The 17,780-nt window shown below is 40.1% G+C and overlaps 1 protein-coding gene across 1 annotated transcript in view; it reads right to left on the bottom strand.

Annotated features, from left to right (window-relative positions):
• The window catches only part of STOX2 (storkhead box 2), a 21,345-nt gene extending 4,196 nt beyond the window's left edge, over positions 1-17,149 (bottom strand). The window contains exons 1-4 of the mRNA XM_010019410.1: positions 17,123-17,149; positions 16,651-16,784; positions 10,073-10,225; positions 656-2,921 (exon numbers count right to left, since the gene is read on the bottom strand). Of these exons, the coding sequence (XP_010017712.1) occupies positions 656-2,921; positions 10,073-10,225; positions 16,651-16,723 (2,492 nt within the window). The 5' untranslated portion in view covers positions 16,724-16,784; positions 17,123-17,149. The remainder of the gene's footprint in view (positions 1-655; positions 2,922-10,072; positions 10,226-16,650; positions 16,785-17,122) is intronic.
• Positions 17,150-17,780: the final 631 nt, after the last annotated feature.

The following is a 17,780-nucleotide window of genomic DNA, read 5'->3' as shown; positions in this document are numbered from 1 at the left end:
CCCTGTCCCCAAGTATCTTAGAGGCAGAGCATCCCCCTCTCTGCTGATGCAGTGCTGGGCCACTTCTGAAGTTCAAATATCCCGAGCACTTTCAGCCCTGTGGGGAGAGTGGCTTTTCCAGTCTCAACAGTTTGGAATGGTGACAGAGACACTTCCAAAAATTTTCAGAAAAGAAACAAAATGCCCAAACCCAAAACAATCATCATGGCTTTTGTTTTGGTTGGTTGGTTGGTGGGGTTTTGGATTTTTTTTTGTCTGAGCCAAAGATTATGCCGCCTAGTCATATCTAGTCCTCCGATTAGTCTTGATAGTATCTTAGAGGAAAAGGGAAGGGGGGAGTATGCAGGAGCTCATCTCATCTATTCTAAATACAAACACCAGTTCAATACAGAGAAAAAAAGAGATGCAAGGGAGTTTTCAGCAAACAGAAACCAAACTAATACAGAGTCAGTGCCGCAATGGTTATTGGCTGCTTACGGTATGATGGGAAACCCACACATCTGAATAGCAGATTCCAGAACTGTAGAAAACACTGTCTGAAAACATGTGACATGTTTTAATATGGCCCTACGTTCTGTCACCAGTATCACACACACATATACTTATAAATGGAACTTTCTGGTCTGCAAAGCTGCAATGAATGTGACAGTCCTACCGTGGAGAGTTGAACCCGCTGTCCACAGTAATGCTGCTGCTGTCCATGCTGTCCAGGCGGGCTGAGTGCGTGGCTCTCTGGTTGTTGCTATTGTCTGTTTCCTTTGGGGTGAGAAGAGTAAGATTCTTCTCAAACTTCCGCTGCAAATCCCTCTCTTTTTCTCTCTCTAGGAGCCACTGCATTGTACCAACATCATCCCTGTTCTTTTCTTCCTCGGCATTTTTGTTGGTTCCTTCCTCTGAGTCGTCATCATCAGATACATTGTAGTAGTCGAAGGAGGCCTCTTGGTTTCCAGTTGTCTCTTGCTGTCTCTGTGAAACGGGCATGACTTGTGTGACTGAGGTTACTATCGCTTGTTCAAGTTTCTCACATCTGACTGGCAATGTGTCAGAGGGGGTCTTTTGATGGGGCTTTAGCAGGGGTGTGCTAGACTTATGGTAACTATTCACCGAAAGAGAGTTGTGCAGAGGTTTAAAGAGTGTATCCTTGCTAAATATTTCTTTCCTTTTATCAAGGCTGCTTGATTCAGCGCTGTGATGCTGAACAAGCCGCCCATTTGCGATCACCTCTGGAGTTTGGCCAGCAACCGCTGAACCACTGCTTGGGCCCTTTGGGGACTCCTCTTTGTGCACCCCAGGCTCCCTAGCAATATGCTGAGATTGTCTTTCTATGGGAGTCATTTTTTTGAGCCCATCTGTCCCTGTTAGCGTATCATGATCCTCTTTATTCTTTCCCAGTGGTGATGGAGCGGTAAGCACAGTCTCACTGGATGTGTTGCACTGAAAATAGTCATCGACTGCAGATTTTGTTGTGCAGGAGTTGAGCTCGCTGTATGATGGCAAACTCTCTGTAGGCTTGCTTTGTTCCAGTAGGCTACAAGAACTGGGGGTTTCTACACTGCCACTAGCTTTTTCAGGGATGCAAGTCTCTTTGTAGCTTGCAGATGAAATCAGAGCCCTTTGATGACTGAGCGACTGAGATGGCCTTAAGGTACTATCATCGATATAAGTTTGGCTAGTTGTTTGGTCATCTGGGCTACAGCCTTCACCCATATCTTCAGGCGTGCCTAAAGTAGCTGAGCCCAGAGGTCCCTTGGAGTTATCCATGGATCTAGACCTTTCTTTAGCCTTACTGGACCGCTCATTCCTTGATCTTCTATCCTGTGTATGGCTGTGGCTCCGATGGACCTTAGAGTGGGAGCTTCCCCTGGAAGGTTCAGGGAAAGGCATTTCAGTTCTTCTTTTGGCCAGCTCACCAGACACGTCCCACTCTGGTGTCATGGGAAAGTGAGATTCAATCATGTTAGGATTGCTGTGCATTATGAAATTATCTCCCTTGTGCTCTATTATAAAACAACCTTCCCGTGGGGATCGAGTCAAGGGATCAAAGAACTCATATTCCCTTTCAGCAGGTATATCCAAATGAGAGCCATCTGATGGGTCTCCTTTGGACACCCGAGTCTTGCTGTGTGACCTCGATTTCCCATGAGACTTTCTGTGATTCCTGCTCTTTTTACTTCGTCCACTGTGGTGAGCTGAAGATCCTGCTTTGCTTCGTTGAGCTTTTTCTTCTTCAAGTTTCTTCATTAGTGCAGTGTGCCTCATGACATTTTCCACAGTCAAGTCTGGGTTAATGCGCCTGATAATCTCCATTTCTACCTCTCTAGGTATAGTGGTAGGAGTGTCCTCGTCCCTTAGCGGCCACTCCTCCGGAGGAAACTGGGCAGAGAAATTTGCCAACTGTTTTGTCTTGTCCTTCTTAAAACTTAATCGGAATAATTTGAGTCCGAATTTCTTAGACTGCTTTTCTGCATCCTTAGGCTTTGTGAGTGTCTCTGCTTTATAAGAAAAATTGACAGTACTTTTACTTTTCTCAGTAGGTGGGACTTGACATAACGAAGGAGGACAGTACGAGTCTTTACAGTCTTTTGCTGATTTCCTCTGTAGGGTAGATGCATGCATGCTGTGCATGTCTTCTCTGCAACAATGGCAGGAGTCGCAGTGGTTTTTGGGTAGTGTTCGGTCCCTGACGCATCCCGAGGTGGAGGGAGTTATAGTTCCTTGTTGTGGAGAGGTACATTGAGACCTGTCAGGTATCCTCTCGTCCAAATGGTACCATTTACTGTTAGTTCGTATGAGAGATGGTGTTATAAAGTAAGTCTGTGGGGTTACAATGAAATAGCCATCTGGAGTTGGGTATATTTTCCTCTCCCGTACAAGCATATTCAAGGTATGTCGAAGGATTTCTGGACTGGGTGTTGGAACTCCTAGAAATGACAGTAAACACATATCAGGGAGTACATAAAACCACGCAGGAGGACTCTCTGGCTCCTCCCTCCCCAGCAAAAAGCTGTTTTCCCAATGTGCAAGCCGGAATATGCTGAACAAACAACTCCAGTAAAGCACTTTGTTAGGCATTCTCTTGTCTGTTTTTCCATTTATCTCCTACACTTCACACATATCAATTATTAATTAAATAGAAAGGAGGCCATTAATGGAGTGTTAAAAAGAAAAAGAGAGAGAAAGAGAAGAGAGAGAACTTCTAGTCACTTCCATTCTGCGGTGACCTTAAGCTACAAGATGGAATTACTGGAAGCCAAGGGGTGTCAGGGGAAACATGCCACTTTTCTTCTTCTTCTTCCAACTAAGTATTTATATCCCAGTTCACCAGAACTATTTATTATAATGCCCAGTCATGTATATAACAGTGGCTGTTACTTGGGATGCCTAAACTGTTTTTCCACAGAAGAATACTACACATTAAAAAAACATTCCCCTAATCTGCCCCTTTATCACAAACCTGATTGGACAGATTTGCTCATGTTTCACCTATATCAGCTGCTCAAAAAACAGACACATCCTAAGAGATACAGCTTATCTTACCCAAACAGACTTTTCCACTATGAAGGAAGTTACAGGTTTAGCTACCGAAACTTTGCTTCTCAGAGTTACCTGCCTTTCATGTGAGATGTGAGGGACACTCCCTAAGTGCATGTATCACATACTGAGAGAGGGACAAGTATGACAACTCTGCATCAATGCCACATCAGCTACATGGTAGATTTGGCATTGTGAGCCTGGTCCTTCCCAACATCAGTACTCCTGCTGGGTTCAGAGGTGCAGGACCAAATCTTCAATACTCTGTTAGATAAAATACCAAGTCAGCTTGCTGTGCGTAAGAATAGGTTCCATCTAGGGTTGAGGAAACAAGAGATTTAGTTCACAAGCTAGTTAAAAAAAAATAAATAAAAAATCTGTTTATGCTGAATGAAAAATAAAAATCCTTCAAAATTTTCAGTGAAAAATGCTATCTTCAATCAATACATTTCATTGCACTCAAATGCATTTGAATTTTACTGAATGCTGGGTACTGACCTGGTTTACATTCTTAGAAGCAGAGAATTTTTTTCTAGGAGTTTGGATGGTCTATTTTAAAGTAAAAAGTAAATATTATTTACTGTGGGTCTTAGTTTTCCTTTCAACAAAACTAATCTAAAAAAAAAAAACAAAACAACCCACCTAAAGTAGATTGGAAGGGACCTCATGAAGTCATCTGGTCAACACCCCTACTCATAAGGAGACCAACTCAGACCCGGTTGGTCAGGGCCTTTTCAAATCAAACTCTGACTATCCTAAAGGACAGAAATTCCATGGAATCACACATGCAAAAACATGTCAACGAAGCATATGCTTTTTACAAAAATACTTCATGGAAAACTCTGAAGCAGGTGTACCTGCCACAAACAGAGTATCTTCAGTAGCACATAGTGTCTACTCATCAACTCTTCTCCCACCTGTCAAAGGTTGGAGCCTGCAAGCTCACTGATCTCCCTGTGTTAGCAAGCATGAGGGTGACAGCAAGGGCTCTGGCATTGTGACCAACACCCCATCAAAAGATTAGTGACAAGAAACAGAAAAGTTGTACTGATTCCTTAACTCAACCTCTTCATTGCTACTGGGTTGCAGGCAACATAATAAGTATTCTTATGTCTAGTTTGAATGTTGTTTGAATTTAGAGACATGACCATAATGCTTACAACCAGTAACATCTGTAACTAAAAATCTTACAATGGAAACAGCAAAGTGTTAGGACTAGCATGGACACATGAGATGATAGCAGTTACAATACAAAAGGTGCCAGTGAGAAGTACATAGGGGCAGTAAATATATTTCATGCACAGTCCACAGAGCTGAAAGGCTGGAGCTGATCCAGACACAGGAAGTAGAAGAAGTAAAGAAAGGATATAATTTGAGAGAATAACTGAGACTGAAAATTGGAAGGAATATACAAATGAAATGGAGAATCAGGAACGTGCATTTTTTCCCGTTTTCATGTGGTGTCCACAATTTATGTGATAATCCTAGAAAAAATAACAAAGATTCACAAAACTGTTGGATGAGCAAACATGCCAGAAATAGCAACAGATGGGAAAAGCTGGAATCTGGAGGGCTGGGGAAAAAAGGACTACTCCTCCTTAGTCCAGAGTCCTGACTCTCTCTACACTGAAGTAAACCATATGCTGAGTTTCCTCTGGACTGTGAGGCAGTGGCAATTGGTGAGCAGGCTGTCCTCCACACGAGCTTTCAGAAAAGCACAGGACACAAAGAGCTGTTTCAATTCCCATAACAACCAGCAGTCATCATCTAACCTCTTCTGTCCTGGGTAGAGCTGCTATGTCTGCTTGGGTAACACTACCCCTTTTACATTATGCTTTACATCACCCACAAGTGGATGATCCTGAGCTCAAACTCATGTGTTTCTTGTTACTGTGCTGAAAACGCACTGCAGGGTCAAATCCAAGTCCAACTGAGATGCACTTGCTGTGCAGCAGCCGATCTCTCTTCCTGCCTCTACAAAGACAACCTGACTGATCCATTGCGTTTTCCAGCAGCTTACACATCAATACCTCAACACATACCTACCTTTGACTGTGAGAACTTGGTTCTTCATCCTTATTTTACTTAAAAACTTTTCTTAACTTACTGTTCCAAAAACACTGGAACAAAAATAAGAGAGAGGAAAACATTCTCCGGGAGTTTACAGAAAAGTTAGAGAAAGAGATTTAAATGGATCTTCTGATGTTTTACACTAGCTTAGGCAAAAATGCACTGCAAATACCTGGTAAAAATAGTAATATGTACCTTCCACCCAGTAAACCATAATGACTACAGTGTGTTGGGTAAATGAGTCTCTAAGCACTGGATGTGCAATAGTTACAGGACTAAGTCCTGAGAATAGAGAATGTGCAGATAAACACCAATAAAAAAAAAAAAGACTGTGCCTGGGCAGTCAATGATGCTGTGAAGTTAATCGTGTCAGTCTTCTCTTTGGAGCTGGGGACTATCACTTTTATCGCTCCCAGCATACAGTACATCCCTATGGTTCACTAAGCCAGCAGTGATGATGGCAGATGCAAATGTTGGTGCTCAGCACTGCCGCTAATGCTAGGCCCTAACTCAAATTAGGCTTTCCTCCATGGTGGACAGGAGCAATGACACTACTGCGGCTCCCACTGTTCCTATTTTAAATACAGATTTCCTGGCTTTCTCAAGACTTTTCTCTTTACAGCAACCTGCCCACATAATGTCTATAAGTAACCTATCACACTGCAGTCAAAAGTCTCCTTATGGTCTCCCTTTCTCCATTAAATAGGGTCAAGAGGAAAAAACCCAGGAGTTTAGAGACTCTAGCATATAAAATACTTCATGACAGCAGTCGTGTTATTTAAGATTATGTAGTGGTTTAATAATTCAAAAGCAGAAACTGTCTGGACACTGAATCATCAGACATGTACATTTTCTGCATCTCAAGAGAGTCTACTATGCCATCCACTGAGCTTCCAGACAGAAGATTATGTCTTGTTTGCTGCTCACAAAGAACACTGACCTAGAGTGAACTCAGTTAATGTAAAACACTTAGTTTAAGTGCTACATATACATTTCATGTATTTAAAGAGTGAACAGTTACAAAGGTGAACAGTTACAAAGGTGAATGTCAGAGGAATTTGCCAGCTTTCAGAAAACAGTTTGCTTCAAAAGCAGCCTAATGCAATACATATTCATTTTCTACACTGGAATTTTGAACACCTTAAAATTATTTTAAGTAGCACATGGTCAAAATTGGAGGGGAAAAAAAATGGGGGGAAAAAAAAATCCTTACTAAAGGCAGCATAGGCTAAGGCTTGATGCTTTCTTCAGCCAGATTCATACACATAAGAGGGTCTGGCTGCCAAACACAGGAACAGAGGTTACATTCTTAGCTTCTTATACTGGATTTCAAAGATTCACATTTAATGTAAGGGATTTAACCATGGTCAATAAATTATAAAGTAGGGCTGTACAAACATCTCATTGTTTATTTCTAAGTTAGAGTAATGGAAGCACATGCAGCAGGAGCCCTCTTGCTTTTCTAAAAACCTGACAAATAACAAAAGCCACAAATAAGATGTGCATTATCATTACAAACTTTTTCAATAAATAAATTCATGAAAAATACATCTGAAGTAGTATTTAAATGGTGTTAACTCTGCTAAAATGATTTTTGCCTGAGCTGATGCTAAGGCTTAACAAGGGATAAAAGAAATACTCTGATTGGCTCATGAAATACTAGTTAAGGATGTGGAGTGGTTGCTATGTGATGTTATAAATAATTAGCATACCTTATTTCAGACAGAGCCATGGCCCAGATATGCCTGCACAATCGCTCAGCAAACTAGAGGGCTAGACTGCAAGTCTAAGATCCTGCACTGAGGAAAAAGGTTTATTATTCTTAGGCAGTTCGAGAATAGCATCTGGAGTCTTAGGAAATTTATACACTCCATGAAACACAGTGAAGCATCTGTTCACTAAAACACAAACAACACAGGCAGACAAGTGCTGCTACAGGGTGAGCTACAGAGAGGTTACGTGACAATGACATACACATTTACAATGGTAACACTCTCAGAGCATCAGCACCTAACTAGGAGAAATAAACTATCAGAATATGGAAGAACATCAGATACTTTAAAATAGCCACAGTGAATACAAGAGCTCAAAAAGCCACAGCTGATTTTTGAGAGAGTCTGGACAGAAAAGTGAAAAATATCATCACAAGAAGAGGTTCTGCTGCTTATTGGAAAGGACAAAATTTTTGGACAATGCTCCTACGCTGAGAGAGCATGTATGTTTGCTGTGTTAAACATGTCAGGGCTGGGAGAGAAAGGCGTTTTTCTAGATGGGAAAGAACTGGAAAACAAAGGTGGGCTTAGCTTTTTTTTCCAAATAATTTTCTTTACATTTTGGGAAGTGAGGTAGAAAAACAAGGCTCTCCTTTTTTTAATCTCAGACTTGAGAGATGCACATGTTCATGGCTAGTGGAAAATAAAGAGGCAGCAAGAGACTGTGTGCTAACTTGCCTCAGGCTGCTTCTGAGCAGAGTCTGCAAAATAATCCAGCCTGTTGAATTATCTTCGATGTATGGTCCTGTCTAGCAAGCATAGCACAACACACCAAGTCATACTCCCTGGAAACCCAAGGGATGCCCCAATAAATTATCATTTCTACCATACAATAATGTTTATATAAAAATACTGATAGAATCACTGGAAAAATACTTGCAGTCTATGGAACTCTTCTAGTACACAGCTATATAGAAAACATGACTTGGAAAAAAAAATCATCAATATTAATTAAGCTGGAATTCGCTTTCTTTGCATCCTACCCCTTACAACTTTTACCCCTATTTTCTAATCAGCTAAGCATACTCAAAAAATCCGTGATAAACAAACCCCCAAACTGGGACAGAAAGCCAGTATTTACAAAACATACTCGCAGTAAATTTTTCCAAAGTGCAATTATTAAATGTCAGACAGAACTGTTTGGAATAAACACAGTTCTCAATCCAGCATTAGATTTTAAAATCTCAGAATTTAGTACCAGTTACAGCAAAAGCCATGTAACCTTCAAGGCTTTAAGTAACTCTTGCTCCAAAATGTAGGCAAAAAAATTCAAGACATCAAAACATGGCTATGGTTAGGCTGCCTCGATGAGGCAGATGCACCAGTAGTTTTCCTATTGAAGCATTTTAATTAGCTGCTTTTTACAGCCATAAAAGAGGTACAATAGTGAAGTTTCTCAGCTAGTTCAGAGAACTGCAAACTCAGGCACAGAACAGTTAAACATCTTGCCCAGGATCATAAAAAGCACAGTGAAAGACTTGTGCTTTCCAGAGCAGTAAACCTCTGCTCAATGCTTTTACACCACCCTTTTAGATATCTCTACAAGATGCATTTTGCATGATTCACCAACTCCAGATACAGACTGCAGTACGGAAGTGGCACATTCAGCAGTACATTCTTAATATAGGTTGCCTTTTTTTTGATGCTACAGTATCTTTAATCCAAGCCATTTTCATCTACCATTTAATTAATATTATCAAATGCTGACAAGAGTATCTTCTGAACAGTATACCAGCATTTCTGAACACAGCAAGTGTATGTATGGCTCTGCAAACCTTTGAGTCATGGAGACAGTTGTCACGTTAAAAAAAAAAAAAAAAAAAGAAAAAAAAAGATTTAAAGATTTTTCAAGCAAGGGCAGTACAGAAGCAAAAGCCAAAACTGTGTTCAAGAAGGCTCTGAAAAGCCCTGGAAATCAGGCTGGCAATCTCCTTTCAGTTTAAACATAACCTCTCCCTGAAGCAGGCATGTCATCATCATTGGACTCTGTTACTTACCCCACCAGTTCCAAGAGCCTGTCCTAGGTGGAGGAAGAGATACAGTATGTGGGAAACTTGTTCTTTAAGAGAGAAGGCTCTACACAAAGACCCCCACCATGAGGTTATCTCTATGGAGACTGGACAACGACACTTGAACTGGTTGAATGATGTCAACAGAGTGATTACGAGTTCGCTTACAATTGGCCTGAAAGCCACAAGGCGGAATAAGCTTGCCCTGGCTATGACACATGCTTTGTTCTCCATAACTATTATAGAAGTCGCAAACCCTTTTGCCTATGATGATAAAGAATTAATTTTGTGAGAAAAACCATAAACAAGCTGATTTTGATACCAGTTTGAAAAAAACCCAAGCTGATACAGTTTGCTGTTTATTACCTTAAGTAATCTTTATTGTTTACATAAAGTCAGCTGTTAACCCTGCAAAACGCATTCCACATGAACAGCCCTGTCAAAAGAGAACTCAATTCTCCATATATTTAAGAATGAATAAAAGGTTAGGAGATTAGAACCTTAAAGCCTCCTTTTACTTTGAGTAACATCTCAGGATTACTTAATATTCCCATCCAGAAGAGTGAAGAAAAACAGGCTATCAAAAACTAAAACTCACTGTTTTAAGCAACCTTTTGGGTAGGGATTGGAGATTCTGCCCTTCTACAGACATGTGCCAATCTGACCAATGATTTATTGATGTCCAGTTACCTGGGAAGCAGGTTGTTAGGTGCTCCATTAGTGCTTCTTGCGTGACTTGTTTTCGGGCTGAGTTCATTGCTGAGATGGCCAGGCAAAGGATTTCCCCAAGCGGAATAAACTGTGACTGACTGATGGGAGACATGCTGATGGGTGATACATCACCTGTAAAAAGATAATAGATGTGCAATGAAGTGTTTTGTTTAAAAATCTGCTCACAGAACAAGGATGCAGAGGTACAATCGGAGATGATGTGCACAGCTCTCTGGTCTTTGTATTGAGCTGGAGACAAAACTCTTACTATGGAAAACCATCCAATAGCTTATTTCAAAACTTAGACATAGTGAACTTTGAAAAATGGGAGATACATACTATGCAGACATAGTTTCTCAAAGGGTGCCATAGACAGATTCAGAAAAAATGTCAACAAATTAGCACTTACAGTTGCTAAACCTTGTGCTTGCGTATCCTACTAGGTAACTGCACAAACAAAATAATTGCATGTATTTCTTTGGACATAAACAGGGAGATTTTCAATCCCCTTTCAAAGGCTAGTGGTATGGATCACCCACCATTTCTCCTTCATAGAATTTTTTATTAATAGTAACAAAAAACAGAAAAAAATGTTGCTAGGTTAATAAATAACATTTTCACGCATTTGACAAAGCACAGAACACTCTTTAGAGGTATGAAAGCATCAAACACCTTAAGATTGATACCCTGAAATAAACCTCTCCTGGATCTACATGTCAAATGTCTTTGTATGGACTATGCATTAAGTTTTATTGGTTCCAGGATGGCCTGAAAAAATGACTTTGTTGTGACTTTTTCAGGTTGTCTTTAAAAAGATTTCATTAATCCATTAAAAAATCTTAAAAATTAATTTATAGAAGTTACAATTTGGTAATATTAGCATGACTACACAAATACACGTATACATGTGCATTTTAACATATTCTATGTAAGTATAGAAATGCTTTAGATTCTGCTCTGTACCTCTTCTTGAAATGGTAACAATTCCCCAGTAATCTCAAATAGGGGGAAGCAGCAGCCAAAAGATTTCTCTTGCCAGTGGAAAAGGAATAATAAAGAGTAACAGACAGAACAAGGGATGCTTGACTATGAATCCTTTTCTGACTACAGGTCAGTCGATAGGCAGGGATTAAGTTTTACCTGAATGGCTTTGAAATCTCAGGAAAATCTCCCTATTTCTGCTGTCATGGTGCAATACCTTGTGATCAAATCAGGAATCAAACAGTAGAAATTAATTCAAATTCAAACTTCCCCCCATAATTTAGAGGATCTAATTTGCCCTATTAATTATATATTCCTGTTACATCTACTAAACAGGAAGGAATGACAGTTTCTAAAACTGATTATCAAAATGCAGTTAATCTTGCATTATACTCAGTTCTTTGGGAAAGAAAAAAATATTGGCGGGAGTAGCAAATTGCATAACTGCTTCAGTGAGACTTATGAGCAATATTTTTCAATATACCAGTTGTACAATCTGTTGTACAACAGTGATGCACATTACCCAAGACACAACAATGATTTAAAACACACATTTGTGGTATGCTGTCTCCTGATTGCTTCTGCTTAATCACGCCTGACCAGATCAACACTGCAATCCCAGCACAGCAGCATTACTCCAGCTGCAACAGTGCACCCCCAGATTGTCCCAATTCTTGTTTGACAACAGAATGATGACCTTAAAATATAATCTTTTCTGGACATTTTTCATGCATATACACCTGAAAAGTTCCTGCCATGTGCTTTACAGACAACAGCAGTCAAGATGACCTTGGGCAGGTCATAGGGAAATGCGAGATTAATGCTTTCACAGGACTTGGAAGCAAACAGCATTTGTCTCCTCGTCATTTGAGAATGGATAAAGAACGTTATAGTTATTATATTACTATTTACTCATAATTATACCTGCTGTCAGCTTGAACTTGGTCACAGAGGAATCTTTGTAATCATCCAGACATGTAAATTTACCAACTTGGTCAACAGTCACCATGCACTCTCTGTAGGGGATCCAGTTTTTTAGTGATTAGTTTCACGTCTAAGAATCATCAGAATTATCCTAAGAATTATGCAGATTTGGCTAAGCAATTTAAGAAATTACTGTCTTTCACACAGAGATTATCTGTGTCATGGATATCCTTGTGAACACTACCAAGTTCAGTTCAGTTCAGTGCAACGTCAAACAGATTGGCGTATGTTGTCCTCAGCTAAGGTTTAATCCTATGAGGTTCACTGGACACTGAAATAGACTCCCTGGGTAGCTTTAAGAGCACCCAGGTGAAGGGCAGTAACTTCCTGAATTGTTTTACTTGGATCATCGAAGATCTGGCAATTTCTTAAACTAAAGCACCGTGGCAATAGTATCCTTGTGACTACTCCCAGCCACGCACTCACACTGCCACCTATGGAGGCAGCAGGATAGAAGAGGGAGAGGAAGACCTCTTTTCTTCCAGACCAATCCACTTACAGGTAATCAGAATAATATTTAATATGTAAGGAACAGGCTTTAATACCATAATCAGTTTCCTGAAGTGGGAAACGAACTCAAGGAAGGTTATACATGAAGACTAGCAAGTGCTGCTAATTTATGTAGGTTTGCTCTCAGCCTCCCAGCTGCCCCCAGGGGGATGCTTGGACAAGAGCTTGAATCAGTTACTCCACTCATCCACAAGGAGCAGCCCACCTAACTGGTCAGCCCCTGACTGCCAAGAGCCTGCAGAGATCCACCTCTGGGATCACTCCCAGTCAGAACTTGACTAAGTACAAGCTAAGAAATAATAAAGTTTATCTGGATTTCAGTAACCTTGCAGTTTGCACAATCTTTCCTTGCAAAGCAGGGCTCCAGCATGGAATTGCTCTTCTAGGTTAGTATGCATAAAACATTCAGTCTGCACATTTGACCCTTGCAAAGTGGGCTCTTGCCAACAGGAAGAAGCCAAGAGCTTTCACCAAAATACTAATTATACTTCATATAACTCAGTGTTAGCTCCTTAATATTAACAAATTCTCTAGCAAAGCATGCTATAGTTAGCACGCCAGGGTAATTTACATCCTGCTTGTGAATATTTGGGAGCTCATTTAATTAACTATAAAGATGACTAGAGTACAAGTGAAATCCATGAAATCATAACTTAAAAGACTTTAAATGCTATAGAAATGGCCAGCAAATGCTGGTTTATGTGACAGTGTGCCTTTCTGGTTTGTAAGGGACTATGGCCAGTTAAGCTTTACTCCTTTCCACTGAGTGTTTTTCAACCTTCTTCATCATGACAAGGGAGCTCTTGTTTCACTACTGTTGTGCCAGAATTACCTCCACAGCTTGATGTCCATGACTGCTGGAGATAATTACTGGCTCTTGGTTTAAAAAGGCTAGCAGACATCTGTAAAACTTTCAGCAGACCTACTCATAGAGAGCCAGAACCCCCTCACTCAGGGAAGCTCTAATTTGCCAAGTTTTATCTTAACTATCCTGTGGCTCTGGGAAATTACAAGCACTCTGTGGTTACAGCTAAGCACACAAACTTCGATGCACAACAACAGAAAATACCTTGCATCTATGATTTAAAATATTAACACCAATTATGCGCATAAATACTGTTTAGCCTGTTGAGCAGAAAGTTTACTACAACTTCTTTAGGACAGATCTGCTTAAAAAAATCAAATATGCTTTTTCTAAATTTTGAAGACCACATCGCTTACACAAAACATCTAGCATATGGCTTCTGTTAGCTCTGACTGATGCTTGTCTCAAGCAGCTTTCGTTTGAAATCAAATTACTATCCTTGACTTTCATATGTTTATGTTCCCAATTAAATGAAAACTGAGTCCCAGAAAGCAGTTTTTGCCAGCTGACTGCATGTTTTGTTTAAGTACGATCATGATATATATAGTTTTAGCTCTGTTTCTGTAGTGTCTTTCCAAACCTTTCTCTGAAGAATTTATTTATTTAAAAAAAAAAAAAAAAAAAGAAAAAAAAAAGAAAAAAGGTTTTCTAGACTTCTTGATTTCAGCAGCACTTCATTTTCAAAAATGTCTAAGCATATAACAGACAATGAATGGGATTTATCCTCGTTTATGCCTTGGGGATTTGTAGAGATACCCTGAGGGGAAAAAAATTATTACTGTTACTTAGAACAATAGATTATGTAGCACATAAAATAAACACTTAGCTCTTACACAGCACATTTCTGCAGTGGATTTCAAAACATTCCAGAAAACTGGGTAACCATAACTATCTTTAACACACAGATGAGAAAGTGATGGTGTGTAACAGAGCAGGGAATGACAATTCACACATCCCGAACCCATACCAGCCAGAACCCTCCCCGTGTCAGTTCACCTAGTGTTGCTGTTCTCTGAAAATCTGGGTACCACCTTCTTGGGAGAAAATGAGGTACACTGTATTCTGCACCATGTACCAGCAATTAAACTATCAACTACATTCTGATGAGAGAATTTTTATTAGTGATTCCTCTGCTGCAAGGAAGTGACCTGGAAGTCAAACTCTGTCTCAGGAAGTCTGCATGAACATTATTTGAAAAATCACCTCTTGACTTATAAATTGAACCAATTCAATACAGCCATTGTAAAGGAAAATTAAGGAAATTACAGTGCAAAGCCAAAATATACTAGTATTTATACACACTATTTCCTTGAAATAGGGAAGAGATACTCTGATTACACTCTGGATCCCATAAAATGCAGAAAGCTAAAGCCCAGTTTCACCTCCCCATCCAGGCTATCAACACCTTTTCAACCTTTTTTTTCCCCTACAGATCAAGTCAAACCGTAAGCATGACTTTTAGCCTGGTTTCCACATAAAATGAGGCTTGCACAGTCACAGTCTGTGTGCATGCATGTGCCAGAGGTTGAGCCTCACTGGACAACAGAGATTCTAAAACGAGCGTTCGCTAGGCATGCTCCATCTGCACAGAGCTTCAGGCACAGCCACCTCCCACTGGACAGGAGAGAATCCAGTCAAAAAACACTTGTAAATGGAAATCTGACTTCACCACTTTTGCCACTTACAGAGCCATGTTTTTAATCAGAAAACATCAAACTAGAGTACAGTAACTTCATGTTACTTCATGATTATAGTGGTGGTTGCCACAGAAATCCCCTACAAAAAAAATCTGGCCAACAGTCTGTTCTTGTCAACCCTCACCTATGATTTCACTCTGGGAAGAACTACAGAAAGGTCCTTTTCAAACAAAAGGTAGATAACAAAATCAAAATTACTAGTAATGGGTAAAAAGAGGGTTCTTCAGCTTAGAATATTACCACTTTTTTCAAGAATACCATTGAAAAACCTCTTCCAGAAAAAGCCTATTTTCACATTTACTTAAAGATGGGACAGATGTTGAAGAATTTACATGTCTAGCCTGGGTTGCACATTACTCTTTTTTCCCCCAAACCCCAACTTGACTGAGTCACTCTAACTACAGAATACTTAACATAAATGTGGCAAACAAACCCTTTCTTATGTGAACTCACAACAATGATACACAATTGCCATTTTAAGCCAGATGTTTCCATCTGATTAGACGACAGGAGAGAACAGGAAGAATATGCAGATTTCTGAAGTACCCAGATTACTCTGAAATACCTTGGATCTGCACTAAAACACTAACACAGAAAAGAACACATTTTACTGGGAAAATCTGAAATAAAATTAGAATGTACATTGCTTACACTGTTCTCAGACATGCTCCTTTTAAACTGCATTTACTGGAGTATCTTATGAACAAAGCTGCAAGTTGTGTTTACTAGACACAGTTAGACTAGACAAGATGACTGGTAACAATAAGAAAAAATACAATAAAGTTCTGTTCCTTTATTTCTATTTAAAAACAGCTTCAACAAAGGCTCAACAAACACATTTGCTAGCCAGCAAGCTCTTTCTGCGCTTCTGAAATGCATGAACACAAAAACATACCTTCCCTTTCAGACACAAATCATGAATGCTTCAAGACCTGGCAATGTGACCACTTCAATTCTAACCAGCCTGAAGAAAACACAGCAACCTTAATAATGACCAGCCATATGACAAACACTTGCCTCTGAGCGAAGTTCTAGTCCCTTGCCAGTTATTAACTTCAGACATATAAATTGATCTTTTCAACAGTTCAGACCCAGCTAAAATCATGATCTCCAGGCTCACTACGTGGCACTAACTTTCAGAAAGAGGTGTTAAATTGCCCACAGTCAGCAGACTTGTCTTATATGCATTCATCCTGCGTATTTTCTGTGATTTAAATTTCTTTTTCTTCGTTCATGTCCTGTGGCCAGCTGCCTCCTGCTCCAAAGTGATATCCCAGCACATGTTACAACTACGATCATAAAAAGTTTCTGCTGGAGCATGGAACTTCCCCAGAGGATTTAGTCGAGGAGATTCTGATGATGTTGCTTATCCTGGGAAGGAGGAGGCTGGGACTGTGTTTTTTTAATATATTGTGTGCTTTAGAATGTATTTTCTCAAACAGTATTTTTCAAATGCATCTTTTAATAAATGTCCGCATCAATATTCCTGGCACACAATATGTTAAAAAAGCAGGACTTACCTGAACCCCTATGTTCTGGTTCCATGCTCCAGTACAGTATCCAGTGTAGCTGTGATGTAACAACAATGTGCATACTGGGGCTTTACATCACTGTGGAAGCTGGCAGAATGCAGCTTAGGTCATTGCCACAGGACCTGAAAGAAGAAAAACAAAGCATGCTTTTAGGCAGTAATATGCTGAACACCCACCTCTTAAAGCAGGAAATCAGAGCTTCCAGAAAACAAAAAATAATGCGGTATCTATGCATGCAGGTCCACTGAAACAAATGCTACTTCACATTTCACAGTTCTCACATAAGCACGAGAAATAAATGGTTAAGAAATGACAGGGGAGGTGGAGGTAGAGAATCTAAAAGGGACTACAAATATAACTCCCACACAGTGTTTTGAAAACATCTCTTTCCTTTTGCCCTATTTCCAGGGAATGGCTGGAATCACGTTCTGACACCACCCCCTGTTCAGAAGGCACTCACAGTCTTTGCAAAGCACCTCTCCACTGCAGTGCCTCAGGATTCTGCAGTGTCACTCCTCTTCTGCCTGGCTCTCTGCAAAGTGAAGTCATAGGAATGGATCAGCCAACCTGACTTCTCACTACCCTGCCCAGAATCCTTTGTGAACTGAAATGAGTCATCGCTCTGAAAAAATCCACAGCGCAATGTTCCAGGTTTCTCCCTACGTCTGCGCTGCCTTCTTTGTCTTTGAAACCAAGTGCCTATGCTTCTGGAACGGTGCCCAGCTGCATTGTACAGGATAACAAGCCAGCCTCCTCATTAAGTGGACAAGAAAGCTATTTACATGCATTAGCAAAGACAAGTTAAAGCTTTAACCCTCCAAGACAAAAAATTTACCCCTAACATATCTTCCTGATGTAATACACAACCCCCAACACATAACACCACAAATGCACAGACATAAGGGGACAGAGCAGTATTTTCTTAAATTATTCACCATTTACCATGACACTTACCAGCTTTTACCCTATTGATTAAAAAGAAAGATTTACTCTTCTTTGTCAGTCCTGAAGAATGCTGCAGACCTGCACGTAACATACAGCTCTGCTGTATACTGGATCAAAGCTGTGCTGCTGCAAACTGTTTATCAAAAAATTAGAAGCAGTGGACAAGTTCTTGC

Source organism: Nestor notabilis, unplaced genomic scaffold, assembly GCF_000696875.1.
Source record: "Nestor notabilis isolate BGI_N333 unplaced genomic scaffold, ASM69687v1 scaffold5908, whole genome shotgun sequence".
Lineage (NCBI taxonomy): Eukaryota > Metazoa > Chordata > Aves > Psittaciformes > Psittacidae > Nestor > Nestor notabilis.
The sequence above is the reverse complement of the archived record's forward strand: the minus strand, read 5'-3'. Positions and strand labels throughout refer to the sequence as shown.